A 27,490-nucleotide genomic window follows, 5' to 3' on the forward strand; every position below is an offset into this window, starting at 1 on the left:
TTCCTGGGCTAGCGCCATGTGGAATGGTACCCTCTCGTGATGCTGGGCAGCAGCAGTGAGCCACAGCTCCCAGTCAGCCACATGATCACAAGGGTCAACAATTGATACACTTAGAACTCTTTTGGACCTGTACAACCATTATGTTTTTCACTTTCAGTTGAGTATTCAATAGATTACATGAGATATTCAACACTTTATTATAAAATAGCCTTTGTGTTTAATGATTTTGCTCAACTGTAGACTAATATTAAGTGTTCTGAGCACTTAATATTTAAGGTAGTCTAAGTTAAGCTATGATGTTCAGTACATAAGGTTTATTAAATGCATTTTCAACTTATGATATTTTCAACTTACCATGGGTTTATCAGGACATAACCCCATCATAAGTCGAGAAAGTAGAATGGGAATTGGCAAATGTTCACATGTACAGAAGATGGCATGCAGGCTGATTTTGACACCATCTACACAGTCATTTAGCATTACCCTTCAATTTCCTGCTTTTGAGGCTTAATCCTTTCCCCACTAATTTGGGGTTAGCTTGCTCGCTTATCTTCCTTGCCTCTTTATGAGCATGCCAGAAGAAGGGGGCTGCCAGTTTAGCAGTTTGGTATGCTACTTTTGAATAGCTGTTGGTCTCTATATTTGAACAAAGAAAGAGTAATAGCTCTTGATCCCATTAACTAGGAGAGCGTAGTGTTCATAACATGGTTTCTTACTGCCTGGCACAGAGTAAGCACTCAACAAATATCGGCCATTGTTATAGTTACTCTTGTTGATTATCATTGTTGTGGATCTGTTTATCACATTAGTTACAGAATTTTCATTTCCACGTTCTACAGTAGCAAGCTAGGGTCATCTGTCCCATCAAATGGGCTCTAAGACTACTTTAGTTCAGAGATTTAAGAGAAGAGAACTGATATTTATTTAATACCTACTGTGTGCCTGGCACTGTACACTAAGAATTAGGTATGTAATCCCATTACTTGCCCAAGGTCACACAGTCACACAGTGACTGAGTAGGAATTCAAGCACAGGTCTGTCTCACTCACCCATGCTTTTTCCACTCTGTTACTCTGCCTCACCGACATGAGACTACAGTGAGCCGTTTTGTGTATAGTTACGTTAACCTTTTATAATGCATTCAGAATTTGAGATATTTCTGTTAGCTTCTCTCATTAATCTAATATCATTTACTTTTTTTTTAGATACATTTGCAAATAAATTGCATTTGAAAAAAATTAATGATTTTGTGTTATCACCTGGACCCCAGCCGTACAAGGTAACTGCTAATGTTTTTGTTTGTTCATGTGGAATATTATGACATTAAACCTTTTCCTAGTTTTTAGTGACTTTAAAAACATGTCCATCTTAGTTTATATGCTTCAAAAAATTTAAGTCATTATTTATGTCTGTGTATCTTAGGTGGCTGTCTATGTTCCAGGAAGTAAGGGTGCACCTTCATTTGTTAGATTATATCAGTACCCCAACTTTGATGGACCTCATGCAGCTTTAGCCAATAAAAGTTTCTTTAAGGCTGATAAGGTTACAATGCTATGGAATAAAAAAGGTATGATAAATATATTTTATCTCCCATTTTGTTTATCAAGCATTAATTTAGACTTATATTCCTATGTATATAGAAAAAGAAAAGAGTATCAGTGCTTATTCAATGAAAATTTACATGTGCTTTGTTACACTTTTTAATATTTTTCTAATCACCATTAGTTTAATTTGTGTCTTAAATCTAATTAAAGTTTTTACCCTTACAGCTACTGCTGTGTTGGTAATAGCTAGTACTGATGTTGACAAGACAGGAGCTTCCTACTATGGGGAACAGACGCTGCATTACATTGCCACAAATGGAGAAAGTGCTGTGGTGCAATTACGTGAGTGTTCCAGCAGTCTTCCTTTAATAGAATAAATGATAGTAAAAAATACAGTGCCATAAAGATGATATCATCTAAGTTCTTGATCAAGTGATAGAACTCACGTATTTTAATAACCTTTAAGATAAAATTCCTCTTATCATCCCCAAGCATACCTTATTTTGACAGAATCCAATTAGTTAATTTAGTTATGCTAGCAGTTTAGTAGGGAACTTGCTGAGTGAGATAATTTCATTGTAATAGCTCTTTGGGGACTTGTTTAATTAATTATGACAGCAAGTTGGTGTAGTGTGTTTAGCACCGTCTTTAGAACTGAAGAGTTTTAACCACTTCATATTTTGTTTTGATGAGTTAACTGTGAAAAACTAGTTTTAAAATTCTGGCAACTCCCTAATCTTTTTTATTTTGAATTGAACATGTAAGGGTAAGGTAACCTTTCTTTCAAAAACTGTGTATTCCCATTCAAATCAGGAACAAAACAAGGATGACCCGCCCCCCTTCCATTTATTATTTAACATTCTGAAAGACCTAGTCAGTGTACCTGATCAAAAGAATAAGTATATAGTTTAGAAAGGTGAAAATCGAATCATCTCTGCTCATCAGATGAAGTTACAGCATAAACAACAGCCTCTTAAAAAGCAAAATGGAAGGAAAGATTCCATATACAGCAACAAAAAAGAAATATATAGGGCTGATGGGAAGAAAACTTTAAAACTTCTGAGGGGCAAACTATAACCTTTAATAACTTTACAAAGATGTCATTTCTCTCCAAATTGATCTAAAAATTAAACTAAAATGCCAGTAGATTTTCTTTTTTACAATTAGATAAGCTGGTTCTAAAGTTGATATTGAAAAATAAACATGCAAGAATGTTTTGAAAACTTTGCAAAAAAAAGAGTAGCGAAGGAAGGATTCTGATACTATTGGATATTAAAATGTAAAGCAATTGTAATTAAGACAATTTGGTTCTGGCTTATGGATAAGCAGATAAATCAGTGGAACACAATAGGATCCACAAATAGATCCATACTTCCAAAGCCATTGACATATAATAAAGTCAGCATTTGAATCAATGCAGGAAAATATTGATCATTTAATATATGGTTTGGGGACAGTTGGCTAGCTATTTGGAACAAAAAGTTACTATTGCTAATTCTTTACCAAAATAAGTTCCAATTGGGCCAAAAAATTGTATCTAAAACTACAGAACTAGAAGAAAATGTGGGAGAATTTTTTTCTAATTTAAAAAAAAATTTTTATTGGAGTATAGTTACTTTACAGTGTTGTTAGTTTCTGCTATACAGCTACAGCAAAGTGAATCAGCTATACGTATATTTTTCTAATCTTAAAGTAGAAAAAGACTTTAAACAAGATAGAAGTCATATGGGGAAAGTGATAAATTTTAGTATATGAAATTACAGATTTCTACACTGGGGGAAGAAAAGAGTCCATAAATTAAGCAAAACAAACAAAAAATTAGGGAAAAAAAGTTTTAGACAAGGGATAAATATGAGAAAAGGTGAATTTTGTTAATATCTCAATACCAATAACAGGAGAGAAAAATAGGTATAGGACAGTAAAAAATAGTCCATAAAAAAAGAAGTAAAATTATGTATAAGTATACTAAAAGGTGCTTCATTTATAATAAAGGAAAACAAGATACAATTTTTCACTTAGGAGGTTGGCAAAGATAAAAATATGAAACAGTATGAGTGAGAGTGAGGGGAAAATCTTTGCTATCAAAAACTACTGGTAGGGCTTCCCTGGTGGCGCAGTGGTTGGGAATCTGCCTGTCAATTCAGGGGACACGGGTTTGAGCCCTTGTCCGAGAAGATCCCACATGTCGCGGAGCAGCTAAGCCCGTGTGTCACAACTACTGAGCCTGTGCTCTACAGCCTGTGCTCCGCAACAAGAAAAGCCATCGCAACGAAGAGTGGCCCCCACTCGCTGCAACTAGAGAAAGCCCATGCACAGCAACAAAGACCCAACGCAGCCAAAAATAAGTAAATTTAATAAATTAAAAAAAAAAAACAAAACTAATGGTAGTGTAAACTGGTACAAGTTCTTTGAAGGGCATTTTGGTGGTACATTATGAAGTAAATGTATGTGCCCTTTGACCAGGCAGTTTCTCTCCTACAGATGTATTTGTGTACATTTACAGTGGAATATAAACAGCAAGATTTGTAATGGAATACAGTGCAACTGAATGAGGCAGAGTTCAGTGTGCTTACATGGAAAAATTTCCAAGAGTATTAAACGAAAACAACAAAGGTTTAGAACTTTTTGTGTGTGTGTAAGTGCTTAAGAGAGAGATGCTTAATTTCAACAAAAATATTCTGAAAGGATATGCAAGAAGTATAACAGAGGGCTGCCTTTGCGTAGAGGGACTTATTTTTGTGGCATGTCTTTTTATATAGTTTGTATCTTTATTACTGTATGCATATATTACTAGAAAAACTAGTTTTTTAATAGTAATAATAACCTATGCTTCTATGAGCCCACATTGCCAGAACGTTTACAAGAAATTAAGGGACTTCCCTGGTGGTCCAGTGGTTAAGACTCCGTGCTTCCACTGCAGGGTAGCACGGGTTTGATCCCTGGTCAGGGAACTAAGATCCCATATGCTACGCGGCATGGCCAAAAAAAAAAATTTTTAATAAAAGTACTAAAGACAAATAATAATATACAAAATTGCAAAACAATTATAAAAAAATAAAAGAAATTAAGATTCATTAAGCGTTCTTAAATAAATTTATAATCATACATTAATCCCCATAGTATGTCATGTAAAAATATTTTAACATACCATGAAATTTTTGGATTTTTTTTTAGTGTTTGATGTGTTTATGAGTGTTATGATTGTAATTTGTGCTATTAAATATTATAATACTATACGTATTTCTTTATCACTAACTTGGATTTTATATTCTTTTTCTAGCAAAAAATGGCCCCATTTATGATGTAGTTTGGAATTCTAGTTCTACTGAGTTTTGTGCTGTTTATGGTTTCATGCCTGCCAAAGCAACAATTTTCAACTTGAAGTGTGATCCTGTGTTTGACTTTGGAACTGGCCCTCGTAATGCAGCCTACTACAGCCCTCATGGACATATATTAGTACTAGCTGGATTTGGAAATCTGAGGGGGCAAATGGAAGTGTGGGATGTTAAAAACTACAAACTTATTTCTAAACCGGTGGCCTCTGATTCTACATATTTTGCTTGGTGCCCAGATGGTGAGCATATTTTAACAGCCACATGTGCTCCCAGGTTACGTGTTAATAATGGGTACAAGATTTGGCATTATACCGGTTCTGTCTTACACAAGTATGATGTACCATCAAATGCAGAATTATGGCAGGTTTCTTGGCAGCCATTCCTAGATGGAATATTTCCAGAAAAAGCGATAACTTACCAAGCAGTTCCAAGTGATGTACCTAGTGAAGAACCTAAAGTTGCAACAGCTTATAGACCCCCAGCTTTAAGAAATAAACCAGTCACCAATTCCAAACTGGTAAGTAAAGTTTTACTACTTTGGTAGGAAAAGGTTTTTCAGTGTGTAGAGTTCCCTAGATCCTTATGCATGTTCTTGTGTTACTTAGTATCTGATTAGAAGATACAAACTCTAGGGTAGAAATTGTGGAGGACCTGCTGCTGAAGATGGTGAATGGTTGTTTTGGGTTTTGTTTTTTTTTGTTTGTTTGTTTTTTTGGCCGTGCACTGCGGTTTACGGGATTAGTTCCCTGACCAGGGATTGAACCTGGGCCCCCTGTAGTGGAAGCGAGGAGTCCTAACCACTGGACTGACACGGAAGTTCCAGTGAACTATTGTTAAGTTGACAAAGTAATTAATGTAAAATCTCTGGGAAAGATAACTGGGTGTAGATTGTGGGCTCAAATTCAAATGCCTGTCAGGCTAGGCGGCTAGTGTAAGGCAATGGTGAGTGGGAGAGAATGGTGAAAGGGAGAGAGCATGCCCTCTTTCAAGGCCATAGCAACTACACAGCAGTAGCCCATTGTTTCCACAGGAGATTTTAGGCCCAGTTTGCCAGGAGTTTGATTTTTCAAGACAAGTCTGGATGCTTGTATGAAATTTCTCAATTTTTAAAACACTGCTATTCAAACAAAACACACTTGTCCTTAGGCCATCAGTTCCAGACCTCTGTTGTAAAGTTATGACTGGAGTATTGGTCAGATTCTGATCTGCTTTAAAATGTTAGCATTTCAGAGCTCAGGGGAAAGCATTTATTAATATCCTGAGTTTCTGTGATGACATTAAGGAATAAAGTTGCTCTATAAGAATGAACAATATTATTCATATTAATAGAATGATGACCATACAGTAGGTGTAAACTGGGACTGTTCCAAGTAAATGGGAATATATAGTCACTTAATTATTAAGGCACTCAGGGAAGTAGATACTTTTTCAAAGGATAAATGTTTCTGTGCCTCCATTGTGCTCCTAACCCTCTGAAAAACAAAAACAAAAGAACAAGCCTTCTTCCTCCACAAAATGTAGCGTTTTGACTTCAATGAAATGTTGGTGAAACATTTTTGTTGCATTAAGTTATTTAGTAAAAATATATAGAAACATATAACAAATTAAGCCCTGTTTATTATTTTTGCATTTAGATTTTTTTAAAAAAGATATAATAGTCTTAGGATTTGTTCTGTCTCTTTATTGAAATTTTCCTTACCTGAGATAAAAAAAAGAAGTGACCTTAACACATCCTGCTTTCTAAATCTGTGTAAGATAGCACAAGAGGAAGAACTTCTGAATTAGTGTATATTTTTATTCTCTGACTCATAAAACTAATTTGTTTTGGTTGGTGGAGGGAGAAAAATTAATATAGAAAGAATATATTTTGAAAATAGTGAAAAAAAACTAGGTAAGAACTTCTTAAAACCAAACTTTTTTTTTACTCTTTTTTTTGATTGTGCCGGGTCTTAGTAGCAGCACGCAGGATCTTTGTTGCAGCATGTGGGGTCTTTCATTGTGTCATGCAGGCTTCTCTCTAATTGTGGCACTCAGGCTCAGTAGTTGCGGCACGCAGGCTTAGTTGTCCCACGGCATATGGGATCTTTGTTCCCCAACCAGGGATCAAACGTGCGTCCCCTGCATTGGAAGGCGGATTCTTAACCACTGGACCACCAGGGAAGTCCCCAAACCAAACTTTTTTGACATTTAAGATTTCTACTAAATTCTTGCTTTTGTATATAATCTGCTGATTATGTGATCCTATCACATCATTTTATTTGAAGGAACTATATGCCTATGAATGAGAAATTATTGTTTGTATCTAATTCCAGAAAACTAAATGGCAAAGAAAACATTGTCAAGAAATTACTAGAAACAAAGATAGTCTGGTCAATAACTTCACAAAGGAAGAAGGTTACATAGCAGAGGGGGAAAAAGGTGTTTGGATTCTTCCCCCTGAAGGAAAAAATTACTTTTTTTATAAGTAAAAATTCATATATAAATTATACTTAAAGAAGTATTTCTTGGCTTTCAAAAAAAACCTTCACTTTTATATTGTGTTTATCAAGACAATCTTATAATTGATGTAATTGAAGAAACAAACTTTATTAATGAGGATGAAATTGTGTACAGTAGACACATTGCTAGAGCCAGAAAAGCTCATGATCCGTAGTAGCTGTGTGGATTTTTTTCATCTAAAATGAAAGTCTGTCAGGGGACTTCCCTGGCAGTGCAGTAGTTAAGAATCCGCCTGCCGGTGCAGGGGACATGGTTTCGATCCCTGATCCGGGAAGATCCCACATGTTGCGGAGCAACTAAGCCCACACACCGCAGCTACTGAAGCCTGTGCACCTAGAGCCCGTGCTCCGCAACAAGAGAAGCCACCGCAGTGAGAAGCCCATGTGCAGCAACAAAGACCCAACACAGCTAAAAATAAATAAATAAAATGAAAGTCTGTCAGTGGCTACATGATGCTCACAGTGTGGAAGAGACTTGTAACTCATCCTTTCTTCTTGCATCATTCTTAATTGCTTTCTCTTTTTTTTAAAAGTTCTCATGAGTAGAAACTTTTTCAGCCAAAGCAAGATACTATAGAAGAACTCACTATTGAAAGAATATAAAACAAATGTTCAAGGATTAGTATATCTTAACTAACATTATGTGCAGTGGGGATCAAAAAAGTGCAAGAGGCTTGCCATGCAAATTTGTGTGTTCTCCAAATGTGGGTTCTCATATATTCAGTTGCTTCAAGTAGGGTATGTTCACACACAGAACTTCAATGCCTGCAATAGTTAATGCAGCTGCTAAGATAAAAATCACTTTATGGTTTTTTACTTATTCCTCTATATCTTAAATGTTTGAGCCCTGCGCATTTGATTATAGCACTTATAAGTACAATACAGCTCTGAGATCTAGTACTCAAGAAACTTCAGAAGTGTACATCATGGTGATTTAATACACATTGTGAAAGGTTTCCCCTCATCTGGTTAATTAACATATCCTCACCTCACATATTTATCTTCTTTTTTTTTTTGTGAGAACATTTGAATTCTACCCTCAGGAAATTTCAGTTATACAATTATACAATACAGTGCTATCAAGTATAGTCACTGTGTTTTACATTAGATCCTTCTTGATCCTGTATGTAATTCTGTTATTGTTGAATGTGGTTGATAGTTATATAAATATCTGATGATGAAAATGATTGCCTGTTTTCACAGTATAGTCTGACAAATCATTTAGTGTTTTAAAACCTCTTCATTATGTTAATTCTGGATTTATAACTATGTAGTTACCCCCTTCATATTTGATTTAATTTTTTATTGTCTGTTTTAGTTTTTCCATTTGCTTTTATTTTTAATCTTCTAATCTCTGATTTTGCAAGATCTAGCAAGTGACTCTTTGTGCAAAGAAAACAAATGAGGCAACTGTTTCTTTTGGCAGTAGTCAAATCCAAAAGCACCCAGAAGAAACTATTGTTAGTATCTAATTTCATAAAAATCATGTGTCAGTGGTAGTACTAAGAAAAATTCCATTGTTTAAACAAAAATAAAGTGAATTTTGCTGGCTCTTATATAACTGAAAGATATCATGTATCAACTAGTAGGAAGATCCGTATTAAATCCATCTTGACCGTTGAAGTGTGCCTACAGCAAGAGTTTTGAAATATTCTTTGCCAGTGAACTTAAGATAAATTTGGTAAAGTAAGTTTGTCCTGTACTAGCCAAATTGTATAATTTGTTGTATATGTTTGTAAATACGTGGACTCCATTTCAAAGTCATTTATTTTACATTTTCTATAGCATGAGGAGGAACCACCTCAGAATATGAAACCACAACCAGGAAATGAGAAGCCGTTATCAAAAACAGCTCTTAAAAATCAAAGGAAGCATGAGGCTAAGAAAGCTGCAAAGCAGGTACTTGGGGCGCTTATCTTTTCAAACAAAACAAACAAATGAAACCAGTTAAATTAGCTGTGTGCCTTAAAGTTTAAAGAACTGTAGTCCTAAAAACTTGACAGGTTATAAAATGTAGTTGGAGTTAGACTTAAGTAGCCAGAATGTCTCTTTTGTGTTTGCCTATGAATTTCTCAGTAGCCCTTTATATATAATGTGGGACCTAGGAAACTGGAACTGACCTTAAAACCTGAAACCCTCATGGGATTGTGTAGTGTGTTACTTGCAACAGACCCTCTTGGAGGAGCTGTGTGAAGTGGTATAGTTTGCTTTTTTGAAAGCATATGTTTAAGAGAAACCAGAAATTACATGACTATAAGGCCATTTTGTCACTCAGTATATTACTATAGGAATTGTTCAGCTGGGAATCTAAACACTAGAGTACCCAAACAGTGGAATTGTTCTAAAATAATTTTTTATATGATTTGGTAGTTGAAAAACCACACCAGCATAATAATTGACAAGTAAATTGTGATGGTGTGTGGCTTACGGTGATAGTGAGATCTGCTGGGCTGGAAATTTGTGGTTAGTAAAGTCATGGTAACCACATTTTTGAGATTGAGACAATTCCATCTTGCCTATTAATGCTTGAATTTTGACAGTTCTAGGTTACTTATGTGTTTTGACAGGCAGTTACTATTTTAAGGTATAGAATTTCATTATGCATCCATATTCTGTTAAAATCTGGGCCTAAAAAAATCGGTGTGCTCTTTTGTAAATATATTTCATCTCCAGAAATGTCTTTAAATAACTCAGGCTTAGGTCCTTCCAAGTAAAATGATCTAGTCCATGTATTAGACTTGTGTAAAAAGGAGGACTTGGCCTTTCATCAGAGTGGGTAGACACCTCTGCTGGCCCCGAATATTACAAACTGGTAGCTAAGATTCCTTTTTTGTTGTTGTTGGTTTCCAGCTAATAATTACAGGTATAACTGACAAATAAAAAATTTAAAGTGTTCAATGGGATGATATGATATAGGTATACATTGTGAAAGGATTTCTACAATCAAGTTAATTAACACATTCATCACCTTACATATTTACTTCTGGGGGATGAAGCACTTAAATTCTACTTTCTTAGCAAATTTCATTTACTGTATTCAGTACAATATAGTATTATCAGCTGCAGTCACCATGTTATACATGAGATCCTCAGACCTTATTCATCTTATAACTGACGATTTGTACCGTTTTACCAACTTCTCGCCATTTCTCCCACTACCCCTCAGCTCCTGGCAACCACCACATCCTACTCGCTGTTTCTATGAGTTTGACTTTTTTTTTTAGATTCCACATATAAGTGGTACCATGCAGTATTTCTCTTTCTCTTTCTGGCTTATTTCACATAGCATAATGCCCTCCAGTTTCATGCATGTTGTTGCAGATGGTAGGATTTCCTTTTTTTATGACTGGATAATGTTCTACTTTGTGTAAATATGTAGGTATGTTTATATATCACATTTTCTATATCCATTCTTTCGTTGAAGGGCACATAGATTGTTTCCATACCTTGGCTATTATAAATAATGTTGCAGTGAACATGAGAGTACAGCTGTCTCTTTGGGATAATGAGTTTTGTTTCCTTTGGATATATACCCAGAAGTGAGATTGCTGGATCACATATTTTTAATTTCTTGAGGAACCGCCATACTGTTTTTTATAATGACTGTATAAGATTCCTTCTAACTGAGATTTAAGGGCCTTCAGAAACCCCCTCAACGTAGAATCCCACTTTTTTTTTTTTTTTTTGGTGGTACGCGGCCCTCTCACTGTTGTGGCTTCTCCCGTTGCGGAGCACAGGCTCCGGACGCGCAGGCTCAGTGGCCATGGCTCACGGGCCCAGCTGCTCTGCGGCATGTGGGATCTTCCCGGACCGGGGCACGAACCCGTGTCCCCTGCATAGGCAGGCTGACTCTCAACCACTGCGCCACCAGGGAAGCCCAGAATCCCACTTTTATAAGTGCTGTTTCTTCCTCTTTATCAGAAGATATTTTTAACATGACCATTGCTGGTACTGAGCTAAGGTCCCTTTGTAATAAAATATTAGTTTATTTATTTATTTATTTATTTAGTTTATTTTTTAAAAATATTTATTTACTATTTATTTTGGCTGTGCTGGGTCTTAGTTGAGGCACGCGGACTCTTAGTTGTGGCATGCAGACTTCTTAGTTGTGGCATGCATGTGAGATCTAGTTCCTGACCAGGGATCGAACCCAGGCCCCATGAATTGGGAGCATGGAGTCTTACCCACTGGACCACCAGGGAAGTCCCATTAGTTGTTTATTTTTGTGTGTTATTCTGGTATTTGAGCACATAAAATTTGGGGAGGAGGGTCATAGAATCAGTATGTCTTATTTAGAAAAATTAATATTAAAATAGTCTAACTTCTTTTTCTTTTTGCCTACACCGCACGGCATGTGGGATCTTAGTTCCCCAACCAGGGAACCCACACCCTCTGTCATGGAAGCGCGGAGTCCTAACCACTGGATCACCAGAGAAGTCCCAATGTGACTTTCTTAAAGATAACTCTGTGGTTCTTTTGAAAAAACAATCAGTGCTATTAATGTAAAACATAATAATTACAAAAACAACCCCCCCACACACACCCCACCTCATACAACCATATAATCACCCACACATTATTTACTAAAGATGACACTACTAATCCGTCATTTTGGAGTTATTCTGCGTGTTTTCTCAGTGATGACAAAGAGTTTTCTACATGCAAGATAATCCTTTCAGTATGTATTTTTGAGACAACTGGCTGGAGTTAGTAAAAGTTATGACTGTGTGATAGAACAAAGGTAAATGATCTATGACCGGATCTCATCCCTGACTGAATTAAGGAACCAAAGATAAAGGAGTCAGATGTACATAATCTAACCAAGTACTTTTATAAACTGGTGATGACTTTGTAAGCTTATCAGCTTTACCAAAAATAATTGAAACAAAGTTTAATCTTACCACGTACATAACTTTTTTTAGAGAATGACCAGAATTCAGGTATATTAACACAAACATTTTAACTTATTCTTGTTTTTTTTAAATATGGAGGAAAATCGTCATTTCACTTAACTTTACTTATTTATTTTAAATTTATTTTTATTTTTTTGGCTGCGTTGGGTCTTCGTTGCTGTGCGCGGGCTTTCTCTAGTTTTGGCGAGCAGGGGCTACTCTTCGTTGTGGTGCACAGGCTTCTCATTGCCGTGGCTTCTCTTGTCGCGGAGCACGGGATCTAGGCGCGCAGGCTTCAGTAGTTGTGGCGCACGGGCTTGTTCCACAGCACATGGGATCTTCCCAGACCAGGGATCGAACCTGTGTCCCCTGTATTGGCAGGCAGATTCTTAACCACTGTACCACCAGGGAAGTCCCTCACTTAACTTTAATAGTTTTTCATAGTTATAACATTTATCTTCCTAGAAAATTAATATTCTCAGCTGATTACAAACAACTAAATTTAAAAATTTTTTATCTGATGTCAAAAGTGAATTTTGATAGGCAAAGTGTGTCTCTTCTCCTTTTATCCACTCTTCTCCTTTAATTTTATATTATGAAAAATACCAAACTGTATATTATCAGAACTTATAGGCTCCTTAAGAGTGGAAACTAAATAATTTCTTTCTGAATACTCTGTTAAAGTGCTCAGTAATGTTCTCACATAGAAGGTTAGGAATTAATGTTTGTTGATTGTAATGTACAAAATACAACCAACATGACTCTAAAGAGAAAAAAATACTCCAATTCTGCACTCTCTAAAAACTCTCAGGCAGACATTTTTAGATTTGGAGATCTAGGAGTGATAACCTGTCCCATGTTCCCCTGGGATGCTTTGGTAGTTTGGAGTATTCCATCCAGAACTCTTAAGAGGTTTTAGAGTCTTGCAGGGTCTGTGCATTCCACTGGGAACTCTATAAGGAAGAAGTAGAAACCCTACCTTTGGTCCAATAAAGAAAGATTTTCATAACTTTTCCCTCCTCTTGTCAAAACGTATGTCTTGTCATAATTGCAAAGGAGAGTCGGTCTTCTGCTCTTTCGTTTATTTAGCATGTACAGTCGAGCTCACATTATGCTGAGGGCACAAGTGAACAGAGAAACCTCAGGTACAGTCTCATGGGGGATAGTACAGTGCAGTTACAGTAAGGAAACGTACCGTGTGTTGTGCAACTAATCTGGTCTCTTGCGGGGTGGGGGAATTTTCCAGAGGCCTAAAGGGTAAGTAGGGTTAGCCAGGTGACCTGAAGGTGTTCTAGGCACAAGGAACAGTACACATGAAAGCCAGGAAATAAGAATATATGGCACCTTAGGGGAAATAAAAATGGTTCAGAATCAGTGGTTACTCGGTGAGAAGGGATGAAGCTAGAAAGGTCATCAGAGATCTGATCACATTGGGAGCAATATACTGTCCCTTTCAGGGAACAGAGTTTTCCGTGGCACTTTCTTGCAGAGCTGAATTGATCTGATTATAAATAAATATCTATGGAACCTATCCTGTAGCATCATCTATTACATGTACTTGATATATGTGTAATAGTTTTTGAGGATATTCCAAGAGTGAAACTTCAAACACCTTAATTAGAAAAGCCCTCTCACATTTCCAACCATCCACATAGTGGCACTTACCAAAATATCCAAAAATTTGGAATGCTTATTTGCTGATACAGAAACCTCCTAGTTTACTCTGCTAAGGTTATTTCATTTATTTCCATTTGTTATTATATTACTAATTATACATTTTATATTACTAACATAATATTTTATATTACTAATATAATTTTATATTACTAATATACTATTATTTTTTATTTTATTATTATGTTACCTTAATTTGGGGGGGCCCCACACGTCACAGCATGTGGGATCTTAGTTCCCTGACCAGGGCTCAAACCCGTACCCCCTGCATTGGAAGCACAGAGTCTTAAGCGTGGGACTGCCAGGGAATTCCCTAACTTTAAATCCTAGATCTAGCAAAGTGTTCCCTATGACAATTATATAGTGAAAACCTTTTGGGTAGTTTATTATACTGTGACTTTTTTGAACGCTTCATTGTAATTATCTGTTATGGGACAATATAGCATACTTCATGAGACCAGCAATTCAGATGCTTTCTTTATATAAAATGTGCAAAAGATAAAATCACATATTGGTTTGTGAATTTTATGTACCAAGGCTATGTCTGTTGAAATACTTTAATGATTTCATTTTAGAAAATTGAATTTTTGAAAATATTTTCTGTAGGAAGCAAGAAGTGATAAGAGTCCAGATATGGCACCTACCCCTGCCCCACAGAGCACACCACGAAATACTCTCTCTCAGTCAACTTCCGGAGACCCTGAGATAGACAAAAAAATCAAGAACCTGAAGAAGGTGGGAGGCTTAAGTGAAAAGCACATGTGTTTATTGAAAGAATACATGAGAATTATACAAAGAAAGTAATGCTTAGATGCCTAAAGACAGGCATCCGAGAGGTTTGTACAGTCCTCATTGTTGCTTTTTCACCATGAAATACTGTAACTTAGGAATGGCACCTATTTTAGTTCTGTTCACAGTGGTCTAAAGGATATTAGTCTTTATTACTGATTTTTGGAGTAATAAGAAATAATGTACATTTGAACACTTTTATACTCACTTTTTCATTAGACACTTGTGAGACAGGTAAGAGCAGATATTTATCCCATTTTTAAAGATGAAGAAAGAGAAACAAAAGGAAGTTTATTAACTTGTCAAATTGCAACCAGTTTGTGATGGCGGCCTTGGAGGTAAAATCCAGGTTTCTAGAGCCCTTCCCAGGCTACATTATGGAGTTTCTCTTAAAGCCAAAGACATCGTCCAGGTACAGTGAGTTTCTGAAATAAATGGTGAAAATGGTGATGTATTTAAATACATGTACATGTATACACATAGATGTACATATATGATAATATTAATTAAAATCTTGAAAAATACTTTGCTAAATTCCATGTTCTTAACATACCCAATTTTACATTTAATTTTAAAAAATAGTTTACCTTAGCATTTTAGCAGTCTGTTCCTGATACAAATGTAAGATAATTGATTTTCCTTATTCAGGCTTCACATTTATATGATTGAATTGTTAATAAGAAAATTTGCATTCTAAAATTACTTATTCTTCCTTTTGACTCATAATATATTTGATGTTTGCAGAAACTGAAAGCAATTGAACAACTGAAAGAACAAGCAGCAACTGGAAAACAGCTAGAAAAAAATCAGGTCTTTTCTGTGTTTTTCATTTGGGCTCACAGTCACTACCACCCTTCCCTTTTTATTATAAGCAATTATTTAATCAGGTAAAAGAGCATATAGATTTTAAAACTTCTTTTGAAAACCATGTGCCATTTTTTTTTTTTTTTAACATTTTTAGTCTTAAATAGGCAAGGGTAGGGGAAGACATGATGTGGATCGTGGTGAATGAGGAAGTCCCTATTTCCTCTGAGGGATACTAATGCCATTGCTGCTGAAAATAAAGGCAGTTTATATTATGTTAGACAAATGGAAGATTCTCTTCTTTCCTGTGTCTCAGGTCACACTGTCCCGTTTGCCCCTCTCCCTCCTCCTCTCCTCAACACTTCGAAGCCCAAGTGTAGAATGGAAGATTTATTAGACCTAAAGATGCATGCAGTAAGACAGCTCCGTTTTTTGCTCCCTTAATTCATACCAAATAACAAATTAGAACTTGTTTCTAATCTGTATTTTTAAATCTATGTTTACCAGTAGATCTGGTAAAGTCTCAGAAATATTCTTTCTCTAAATTTTTTCTCTTTTGCTATATGGCTATAGATCCAATAATTATTTTATTTCCTATTTAATAACTTTATTGTTTTAAACTTTTCTAGTTGGAGAAAATTCAGAAAGAGAAAACCCTTCTCCAGGAGCTGGAAGATTTGGAACTGGGTATTTAAAGATTCAAAGAAAGCAAGTTGGTTATCAGAAATCACTGCAAACATATTTTCTGTTAAACCCATTGGTGTACATGGAATATTCATGTGCCCACATTTAATGTTCACTTATAATTTTAACCATTTATCCAAGATTCTGCATATGTGTGGAATTATTTAATAATGTCTGTTAAATTGATTTTTACCTCCTGCATCCTATATCTTGTCAACACATGATATAGAAAAGAGACATATGATTTTTCTTTTAAGCTAAGCTTGACAGATTGAAAGACCAATGTCATTGTTTTTTAGTAGGGGACAGTATTTACCATATAAATGAATAAAGACGTTTTAAATTTGATCATTGTTGACTTTTGTCAATTAACGGATTCTTTATTAATTTACAAGGCAAGTTTGGGAAATATTTCCTTTGAATATATAATGTGGCTATCTTGATCCTAAACACTGTATTATCAGACGTTAAAGAAACACCTTAAAATCAGGTTGTACGGAATATATTAAATTGTTGGGACTTCCCTGGTGACACAGTGGTTAAGAATCTGCCTGCCAATGCAGGGGACACAGGTTTGATCCCTGGTCCAGAAGATACCACGTGCTGTGGAGCAACTAAGCCCGTGTACCACAACTACTGAGCCTGCACTCTAGAGCCCGAGCACCACAACTCCAGAAGCCCACGCGCCTGGAGCCCGTGTTGCTCATCAAGAGAAGCGCACCGCAACAAAGAGTAGCCCCTGTTTGCTGCAACTAGAGAAAGCCCACGCATAGCAATGAAGGCCCAATGCAGCCAAAAGTAAATAAATAAATAAATTTTTTAAAAATAATAAGATAAATATATTAAATTGTTTATATTATTTGTAGTATTTGAAGTAAAGTTTTTCTGACTAGTTCTAAAAAGTAAGTATAGAATAAAAATAGAAAATAGCAAAACATTTTATTTTGATATTTCAAATAATAAACCTGATCATTTAATGATGAGGTAAATATTTTCTAAACATGAACTGTGATCATTTTGCTATAGTCATCTTGATTGTTTTGATTGTTCACTCATATGAAGAATAAAAGATGTACTGATAATCCAAGATACTCAGCTATCAAAACTAATTTCTATTTGGTTTTAGAATCTATTACTGTTAATTTTTTTCATCTGATTTACATTTGAAGTTATTTTTATTTCATTTGCATTGATACAGGTTTTCATTATCTAGAGCTAGTATTTAAGTAAAACAAAAGAATCTAGGAATACTTTGAGAGATAAACACAAACAGATAACTGAGTTCTCTGATGCCCCAAAGCTGCAAATAAGATTTGGTAAAGACCTAATGCATTAAAATTTGAGTGGTATTTTAAATGTTTTGTGTGTGAAGTGAGTGTGAATATACACACACTCATGTACATATAATTGCTTTCAACATTAATTTATTTCTGTTAATAGAAACTTAAGCTTTTTTAAAGTAATATATTGCTTTTATAATATATTTAAAAATTGTTTTTCTAATAAAATGTTAAATAATTCATCCTGAGACAGTATAATGTTTTTTGGCCTGGCAGCCTAATAATTTTTTTTTAATTTTAAATTTTTAAAATGAATTACCAGTTTACACAGTTTACAGCAAATATATTCATCATTTTTAAAATGTTAAGCGAACTCCCTGGCGGTCTAGTGGTTAGGACTCCACACTTCCACTGCAGGGGCATGGATTGGATCCCTGGTCTGGGAACTAAGATCCCATATGCCACGTGGCCAAAAAAAATTAAGAAAAATAAAATAAAATGTTTATTTTAGGGGTAGTATCATTGAACCTTTTGTTTTAGTCAGATGCTTTTTAATTGCTCCAAGGTGACTGTTCTGACCAAAATTAGATTGCTTGGACTCGTTTTTTAGAATTGTCTTTATTTGTGTAATTTAATCCATCTAATTTTTTCCAAAGAAATGTTTTATTTCTGAGCACATATCAATATAAAAATCACTGACATGTTCTTTGACTACATATTTTGTTTGATTTTTATTTTAAATACATTGTCCTCAGGGAGTAAGAGTAAGGTGATAGAAGAGTGTAAGGTGATAAACGTGTGCTTGAAAATGAAATTTTAAATACACTGCTGTGTATTCATTATAAAGGAAAATCTATAAATCCTGTATTCTCATAAAAATCTCCTTTCCTTAATCATCTCTGAAATGTATTTGGCATTTACCATAAGCATCTGTGAATACCATTGTAAGCTTGAGGGGAGATAACTGCAGTAGACACAAAGGCTCGTGCATGCGTTACACAAGCTTCCCAGTGAGAGAAGAGAAAAAGGGGCAAAACCCAACTTTTGTAGCTGGAAAAAAGGAATTCTCTTAGAAAAGGAACAGAGATACAATTTACGTCAAAACATATATGTTGCCAAATAATACAGAATATTTTTGAAACAACACTATGTTTTTTATGGCTACATTTAAGTATGTAAACTTACAGAAAAAACTTTGGACAGGGTATGCACTGGACTGATAACATTGACTACTAGGATGGGCGGTAGTCAAAAGGAACTTTAACCTTATTTGTAATGTTTAACTTTTTTCTATCTATTTATTTATTTATTTTGGCTGCGTTGGGTCTTCGTCGCTGCGCACGGGCTGTCTATAGTTGTGGCGAGCAGGAGCTACTCTTTATTGCGGCGCGCAGGCTTCCTCTAGTTGGGGTGCTCGGGCTCCAGCACGTGGGCTCTGTAGTTGCAGCATGAGGGCTCTCTAGTTGTAGCATGCGGGTTTAATTGCCCCACAGTGTGTGGGATCTTAGTTCCCCGACCAGGGATCGAACCCGAGTCCCCTGCGTTGGAAGGCGGATTCTTAACCACTGGACCACCAGGGAAGTCCTTCCTTCTTTAAAGGTTTATACTTCTACCAGTGAAATTTTCCCATATTCTTATCAAATCCATAAGGCTTTTGAATTTTTACCAAATCGAGGGAAGGGAAATAATACTTTTTGGTTTTGTTGTTTCCTTTTATTAGTAATGGGTTATGTACTTTTCCACATTTGATGGTGGTTTATATTTTTTTAGTGAATTGTTTTTTTCTTTTCCTTGGCCCATTTCTCTATTTGGCTTTCATCTTACTGATCTGTAAGAATATCGTATATAGTAACACATAAAATCCTCTATTTTTAAATTTTAAATAGGAAGTATGTGAACAGGATTTTTTTTTTAATTCAAGCAGTGCAAAAGGCACACAGTGAAAAGTACCTCTGTTCTAGATGCAGTAATTTCCACTTCCTTATGTATCTTTCTAAAGATACATTGCATATTTATATTCAAGTATACATCCACTTCCGTTAAAAAAAAAAGCATATACACTGTTCTTTATTCCTTTTTTCCCTTAACATATTTTGGAAATCATTCCATATCAGTACATAGCTCTTTTAAAATTTATACATATATCTTTATAATGACCACATTGTGTGGAGGTAAGATAATTTAACCAGCTCATACTGATGTACATTTAGGTTATAAAATGTCAGTTAAACACACATATACACATGCTTTAAAATAACAAGTATAGATGTTTATCTGTATTCTGGGATTAAGCTGGATGTTTTGAGAAATTAAATTTGTTCTATGGATGCTCAGTTTAACTGGTGGTCATTTTTGCAGTATATTTCTTTGAGTTAGTGAGATATTAGAAAGGACAGCTAGGACTATTAAAAATCTTTATTCAAGTGAGGTTTCAAAGCAGTTCTTGGATTCATCCACCTATGTAAATATATTAATGTCCAGAGCAAGGCAAAGTGATATGAATTTATAAGTAGTAAAATGACAGAAATTACAGTGACAGCGTTGCTGTTCCAATCTTGCCAAAGTTAAGTGTTTTCTTTATTCCTGGAAGGAAGGAGGAATAGTGGAATAAGCCACACCAGGTGCCTACTTCTCTGGGTCATCTTTGCCCCCAAGACCATAAAATCAAACCAGATTGAGGAGGAATAAACTTCGTGCTTTTTAGAGAGGTGCATAGGTCAATTCATCAAGTGTTTACTGTGTAAAGTGCAGGTTACAAAGGAGATACAATGTATTTAGAAATGTTAAGATTGACATTGAAATGAAGTGAAAGACACTTGAAGATTCAAGACCTGGTACCAAAAGATGTAGCCAGGTGTCTTAAACCATCAGGACTGCTGTAACAAAATACCATAGACTGGGTTGCTTATAAATAAGAGACATTTATTTCTGACAAATCTGCTTCCCGGTTCTGTCTTCTTACCATCTCCTCACGTGGTGGAAGGTGTGAGGGAGCTCTTGGGGCCGCTTATATAAAGGCACTAGTCCCATTTATGAGGGCCCTGCCCTCATGACCTAACCACTTCCCAGAGGCCTCACCTCCAAACACCATCATGCTGGGGACTAGGTTCAACGTCGGAATTTTGAAGGGACACACACATTCAGTCTATATAGCACCTAGGCAAAAATACATAAAACAAGCATACATTGTATATCGATATAAAGAGATGGGAGATACTACTGTGGTTTACCGGTATTTCTTGTTCTCATCTTCCGGTCATGTGGGAGAATTACACTTCCCTGTCTAGAGTTTTTACAGTTTCTAGACCACTGCCTTCTTTCCAGCGTTGCCATGGATTTATTGCTGTACCACTTTACTGTCATTTCTCTAAGATCCTGAGAAAGAAGAGGCAAATGCATGTGCTTATTTCGCTATCTTAAAGCAGAAGTCAGAAAAGCATACTTCTAAAGGTTTTTTAAAAAATATTTTATAATATCTTTATATTTTAAGTGAATTTGAAAATCAAAAGCATTTTTTTCATTTCACCCAAAACACAATTCCTGTTATGTTCACTAGAGGGTTTCAAAGATCAGAGAATTGGGGAATTAAGGAATAAGAATTTATGCTCCTTTTTTTTGGCCGCGCAGCATGTGGTATCTTAGTTCCCCGACCACCAGGTATTGAATCCATGCCTCCTGCATTAGAGGCATGGAGTCTTAACCACTGGGCCACCACGGAAGTCCCTGCCCTTTTTATATTGACGAACTCCTTGAATTAACCCTCTTTAGCCCCTTGCCATCAGACTTAACTCCTACCTTCCCCTGAGTTCTGTCAGTAATCTCCTATTGGCTGCAGATGAATCGTGTCTCAAGAGTTTGTTTGTAGGTCAAATGTTTGCAAATGGAATTTGCATATGTTTTCCCATAGAGGATAATAATATAAGTGGTTATTGGTGCTGAGGTGAGCCCATGAAAACTTTACATGGAAGAACTGAGTATAGATTCATTAAAACAAAAAACAAAAAAGCTGTTTACAAATTAATTTTTAAAATGTAAGGCCAATAATAGAAAATAGAATGAGAATTTTTTTTTTTTAAGAAGATGTTGGGGGTAGGAGTTTATTAATTAATTAATTTATTTTTGCTGCGTTGGGTCTTAGTTTCTGTGCGAGGGCTTCCTCCAGTTGCAGCAAGCGGGGGCCACTCTTCATCGCGGTGCGCAGGCCTCTCACTGTTGTGGCCTCTCTCGTTGCGGAGCACAGGCTCCAGACACGCAAGCTCAGTAGTTGTGGCTCACGGGCCCAGTTGCTCCGTGGCATGTGGGATCCTCCCAGACCAGGGCTCGAACCCGTGTCCCCTGCACTAGCAGGCAGACTCTCAACCACTGCGCCACCAGGGAAGCCCATTGAGAATTCTTTTTGAAAGTTTGAATGCTAACTTTTTTTTTAAGCAGATTTAAATGAAGGAAAAAGTAGAAGAAAATAATTTTTAGGAGATTCCTATAGATGCTTTTGGTCATTTTTGTGTGCTTTAGATACTGGTTCTTTGCTACATACATATAAACTTATGTTCTCTTTTCCTTCATTTAAATTTTCACTATTTCTAAATTCAGCCACAATTGAGATTTTTCCTAAGATCACTAAGCAAAAAATGGAAGCAGGAGAGAAAGTGAAAAAGACATTACAGAGAAAAAGATATACATGAGATGGACAGAGAAAGAAAGCAAGGGAGAAGTGAAGCGAAGAGACCCTGGAATTGGGTCAGAGCCATCACACCCAGGACACCATCTCTGGTTCTTTTCTGAGCTGGGAGTGATGGTGAGCACCCTTGGAAGAGGAAATAGGTGCTGTGTAACCCAGGTATAGCTGCAAATCAGGAACTGTGTGACTTGGGAATACCTCCACAAATCTCTTAGGAATTAAAGCTCCTTTCAAAAGAAAAGTCAAAAAACAGACAAAAGTCAGCTGTGTTTTTTTGTTGTTGTTTTTTTTTTCCGGTGGCAGGCCTCTCTGTTGTGGCCTCTCCCGTTGCAGAGCACAGGGTCCGGACGCGCAGGCTCAGTGGCCATGGCTCACGGGCCCAGCCGCTCTGCGGCATGTGGGATCTTCCCAGACCGGGGCACGAACCCGTGTTCCCTGCATCGGCAGGCAGACTCTCAACCACTGCGCCACCAGGGAAGCCCCCAGCTGTGTTTTTAAAGTCTTAAAAGACATGGCAAAGCAGAGCTGCTTGCATTCACATCCTTGGGCAAAATTACTTCTGAGCACAGTTTTGTTTATTTGTCTATGTTCAGTTGAAGCTAAACAAGTCAAATCCTAGAATTGTGATATCACCAGAGAGAACCTTTTATTGCACCCAGCCTGCTTTGCTTTTGTGTTCTCTCCCTCTCTTCTTCCCAGCAAGGGCCCATGGTACCCTCTTGAGGAGTCTAAAGTCCTCGGCTTGTGCCTCCTCTCCCAAGCCCCCAGTCATATAATAGAGACAATTCATGCATACTTATTGATTGAAATAATACATCTGGACCACAAAACTCAAGCAGGCATTTGCATTTAAACACTGGCAATGAAAGACTTGGGAATTTAGATAGAGAGTTTGGTACTATTGACCGGAACAGAGAAGTGATCAGCCTTGGGCACAGAAGTAGCAGGGGCCCAGTGTGAAATGAAAATGTGGAGCTCCTGTTCAAAAACTAAGAATTTCATGGCAGTGACAGCAAAGCATTAAACCAAGTGCAGGGTGTTTTTAAGTCCCGAGCCCTGTGTAACCACACAGGTCACACAGCCATGAAGCCAACCCCGCACAGAAGCTGTGAGAATCTGAACTCCCTCCGATCTAAATGAAGAGACTTGACTGTTTCTGAACATCCCCCTGTTCCCTGGAGGAGAAAGAGTTAGTGGCTGACCCTAGCAAGACTGCTGCAGAGGAAGGGAAGGTGGTGGGGGTCTTTTTTCAGATTTTTTTTCTTTAGATGAGTTTTTAGGTTCTCAGCAAAATTGAGGTGAAGGTACAGAGATTACCTTTATACCCCCTTCTTCCACTTATGCACAGCCTCCCGCATTATCAACATCCCCTACCAGAGTGGGACATTGGTTACAACTGGTGAGCCTATCTTGACGCATCATAATCATCCGAAGTCCATAGTTTACATTAAGTTTCACTCTTGGAGGCGCACATTCTATGGGTTTGGTCTCAGGTGCAATGACGTGTATCCACCATTATAGTAGCGTCCAGAGTCATTTCACTGATGGGAAAATCCTCTGTTCTCCACCTATTTATCTCCCTACTCGCTCCCTGGCAACCACTGATCTTACTGTCTCTGTAGTTTTGCCTTTTCCAGAATGTCACGTAGTTGGAATCATACAGTATGCAGCCTTTTCAGATTGGCTTCTTACACTTAGTAATAATGCACTTAATGTTTCGCCATGTGTTTTCGTGACTTGATAGCTCATTTCTTTTTAGCGCTGAATAGTGTTCCATTGTCTGGATGGACCATAGTTTATTTATTCAACCATTCACCTACTGAAGGACATCTTGGTTGCTTCCAGGTTTTGACAATGTGAATACAACCGCTATAAACATCTATGTGCAGGTGTTTGTGTGAACATAGTTTTTATTGTACGCCTTTAATCTTAGGCCTCTTGCTCCAGCCCCTTCCTGGTACTGAGGTCTGGCCTTGATTCTGAGCTTGCTGGCCTGAACAGCTTGCTGGGCCCGGGTTATCCCATCTGTGTAATGGCCTCCTAGACACTGATAGTCTACTGTCTGAACTTCTAAGTATTGTCTGCCAACAATTCTATGTTTAAGAGTTGGAGATGGGAGTGGGAAGAGTTTAAGAACCTAAACCAGGCTTAAGGAAAGAAAGAGTTTAACATGGCTCTAGGTTAGGGTTCTTAGTTTGCAAGCAAAAGAAATGGTCTCTCTCTAACTTAAGAGGAAAAGAGTAGTAACAGAATATGCTACAGCTCACAGATTCAAGTGAAAAGAAAAACAGGCCCAGGAGATGACAGGAACCAGAGTAGTTTGGGGTCTAGAATGCTCCTCAGGGTTCTTCTACCAGAATTAACTGGCTTCAATAGTTTTTGTCTTGGGACATGGTCACAGCTCTGGCTGGGAAAGCTTTGCGAATCTTTTTTTTTTTTTTTTTTGGCGGTACGCGGGCCTCTCACTCTTGCGGTCTCTCCCGTTGCGGAGCGCAGACTCAGCGGCCGTGGCTCACGGGCCCAGCCGCTCCGCGGCATGTGGGATCTTCCCGGACCGGGGCACGAACTCGTGTCCCCTGCATCGGCACAACTACTGAGCCTGCGTGCTACAACCACTGCGCCACCAGGGAATCCCTGGGCATCTTAATTGACAGTCCCAACAAGATTGTGTGCAATGGGTTCCGGCCAGTCCTCCAAAGAGAAACTGAAGTGCCATTACCAGAAGAGGGGGAGTCAATGCTGGGGAGCCTTCCTACAATATGCACCTTATTAATATTATGAAGAAGCCCCCACAAGGTAACTTGCTGCTCAAATTTTGTACAGCGTTCTTTATTTCTTTCTTACTTTCGATCTTGAAATGGATACATTCGGTTCAAATATTTTTCCATACAGCCTATGTTCTCTAGATACTGTTTTTAAGTTAAATTCTAGATGATTATATTAATTTACTTTGTATCAAATGCTTTTAATTGAGGCATCAAAACTATTATGTGTTTACTACATATGGATGTTCTTTCATAATTTTATCTACCACGTGCACTTAAATTATCCCCAAATACATATGTTTACATTGTCTCTTTCTAGTACCATATTACTAGTTATCTCCATCATAAGTTTACTTGACTATCTAGTCAAAAGTTGAAATTTAACTCATTGACAAATTATCTTCTTTTACCACTTGCCAAATTTTCCATTACCATTCACTGCAATCAAAGTTCAAGTAACTTCCATGTTCATAGTAATTTGCTGGGTTCTCTGGAGATTTGAAGACAGATAAGACCTGAGTCTATACCCTAAGAGACCTCAAGTCTAGTACACTAAACTTGGCTTCATAGTCCGGGGAAACTTAAATACATTGGTGCCCAGGCCTCATCCTAGACTAATTAAATCAGAAGAACACCTGAGCTAGAGACATGATTATTGCTTCTTCACTGTCTTAACTCAGGCTGTTATAATAAAATACCATAGACTGTGTGGCTTGAACAAGAGACATTTATTTTGCACAGGTCTGAGGGCTGGGCAGTGCAATATCAAGGTGCTGGCCAGCTTGGTTCTTGGTGAGGGCCCTCTTCCTGGCTAGAAGACGGCTGCCAATGCAGGGGACACAGGTTTGAGCCCTGGTCAGGGAAGATCCCACATGCTGCGGAGCAACTAAGCCCGTGAGCCACAACTACTGAGCCTGCGCTCTAGAGTCTGTGAGCCACAACTACTGAGCCCTCGTGCTACAACTACTGAAGCCCATGCACCTAGAGCCCGTGCTCTGCAACAAGAGAAGCCACTGCAGTGAGAAGCCTGCGCACCGCAACGAAGAGCAGCCTCCGCTGGCCGCAAGCAGAGAAAGCCTGAACGCAGCAACGAAGACCCAACGCAGTCAAAAATAAACAAATAAAATAAATTTATTTTAAAAAATAATAATAATACCAGCTTACATGTCACAGACTCATTGGTCCTACATGCAAATCCATTTAATGCCTGTCACCCCTGCCCCACTTCCAAGTATGTCTGGGAGGCTCCAGGGGATGTCTGATTTATATTCAGTAAATGATTCACTCTTATCAGGTGTTGCCACTGCCCCTAATTGCACCATACTTCTTTCTGATAACTGCTACATCTGCACTGCTGCATACCCCACCCTCTGCTGGCACCTGAGGTTGCTCCACTGGGCCCTGGGGTCTCTTTCAACATCTGGGCATATTTAGCATATCATAAGCCTGATATGCTAGAGCTTCATCATGCCATAGCTTGTGTCCCTGGATAAGATGGAGAATGTCTCTCTTCCCTTTACATTATATTCTTTTGGGGGAGAGTTGTTAAAAGTTGTGCTTCTGGGGTTCCAATGTTGTGCTGCATTTTTAGGCTTTTAGACTTGTCACTTTTTTTGAATTGAGTTGGGCTGGGATGGGGATACAATCTGAGCAACAGTCCTTATGCTGGATTTGGAATCATCTTTCCCCCAAAGACCTGTGCTCTGTCACTGCCTGGGCTCTTGTTGTTTGGTTCCTTCTCATAAAATGCATTGTTTCCCAGAAGGATTCATTCCATGTCCCCCCACCCTAACCCACATACACATGTGTCTACCTGCCAGCCACACCACACATGTCTGAGCCCCAGCAGTGGAAACCTTCTAGGCTTAATGAGATTTTCCACTTGTCTACTTTTGCACATCTTATTGTTCCCAGTTGAAATATTTTCTTACCCTATAGTGATCTTCTTTAAGAAGTCGTTCCTCAAGAACCCAGCAAGTCTAGTTATTCCTTGTGCCCTGCCTTTGTGCTATGTCAAAGTGGTTTATAATGATTGTTCTGCATTAACTACTCCCTGTTGTATCTGAGTTCCTACCTTTAGACACTTCTTACTTCAATCACTATGCACACAGTTACTACATCAGTCTTCCTAAGACAGTGCTTTGATAATGCTGCCAATCTTCAATAGCTCCCATTTTCTATAGGAAAAAAATTTAAACTGCTTAGCCTGGCATTCAAGGACTTCCACAATCTGCCCCACCTACATTCCCAATCTGGTTTCCCATTCATCCCCTAGTGGAACCCCCCTCTAGCACAGCAGTCCTGCAACGACCCCTCTCCTGGCTTTTGCTTACGTTCTCTTTTCTTCTTCACTGTTTAAAATCTTAACCATCCATGACATGCACACATTCAAACATTATTTGCTCTGTGTCAGTAATTAATTAATAAATAAAAACAATATAGGTAAAGCCCTTAATAGCACCTTGTATATAGTAGGCACTCGATAGATAGTAGCTGATATTATTTGTTCTCATTTTATTCTCATTGTTATTTCAAGAAGTCCATGGT

General features: G+C 37.5%; 1 protein-coding gene across 7 annotated transcripts in view; it reads left to right on the plus strand.

Annotated features, from left to right (window-relative positions):
• The window catches only part of EIF2A (eukaryotic translation initiation factor 2A), a 38,070-nt gene extending 21,502 nt beyond the window's left edge, over positions 1-16,568 (plus strand). For 5 of the 7 annotated variants that reach the window (XM_032630041.1, XM_032630042.1, XM_032630044.1 and 2 more), the window contains 8 exons: positions 1,206-1,279; positions 1,423-1,567; positions 1,770-1,886; positions 4,825-5,396; positions 9,163-9,276; positions 14,550-14,678; positions 15,477-15,542; positions 16,166-16,568. In XM_032630041.1, coding sequence (XP_032485932.1) covers positions 1,206-1,279; positions 1,423-1,567; positions 1,770-1,886; positions 4,825-5,396; positions 9,163-9,276; positions 14,550-14,678; positions 15,477-15,542; positions 16,166-16,231 — 1,283 coding nt within the window. In that variant the 3' untranslated portion in view covers positions 16,232-16,568. Of the gene's footprint in view, positions 1-1,205; positions 1,280-1,422; positions 1,568-1,769; positions 1,887-4,824; positions 5,397-9,162; positions 9,277-14,549; positions 14,780-15,476; positions 15,543-15,852; positions 15,951-16,165 lie in introns of all 7 variants that reach the window. The other 2 variants (XM_032630039.1, XR_004349630.1) reach the window with 2 other exon arrangements.
• The last annotated feature ends 10,922 nt before the right edge of the window (positions 16,569-27,490 follow it).

This window comes from Phocoena sinus, chromosome 4 (genome assembly GCF_008692025.1).
Source record: "Phocoena sinus isolate mPhoSin1 chromosome 4, mPhoSin1.pri, whole genome shotgun sequence".
NCBI lineage: Eukaryota > Metazoa > Chordata > Mammalia > Artiodactyla > Phocoenidae > Phocoena > Phocoena sinus.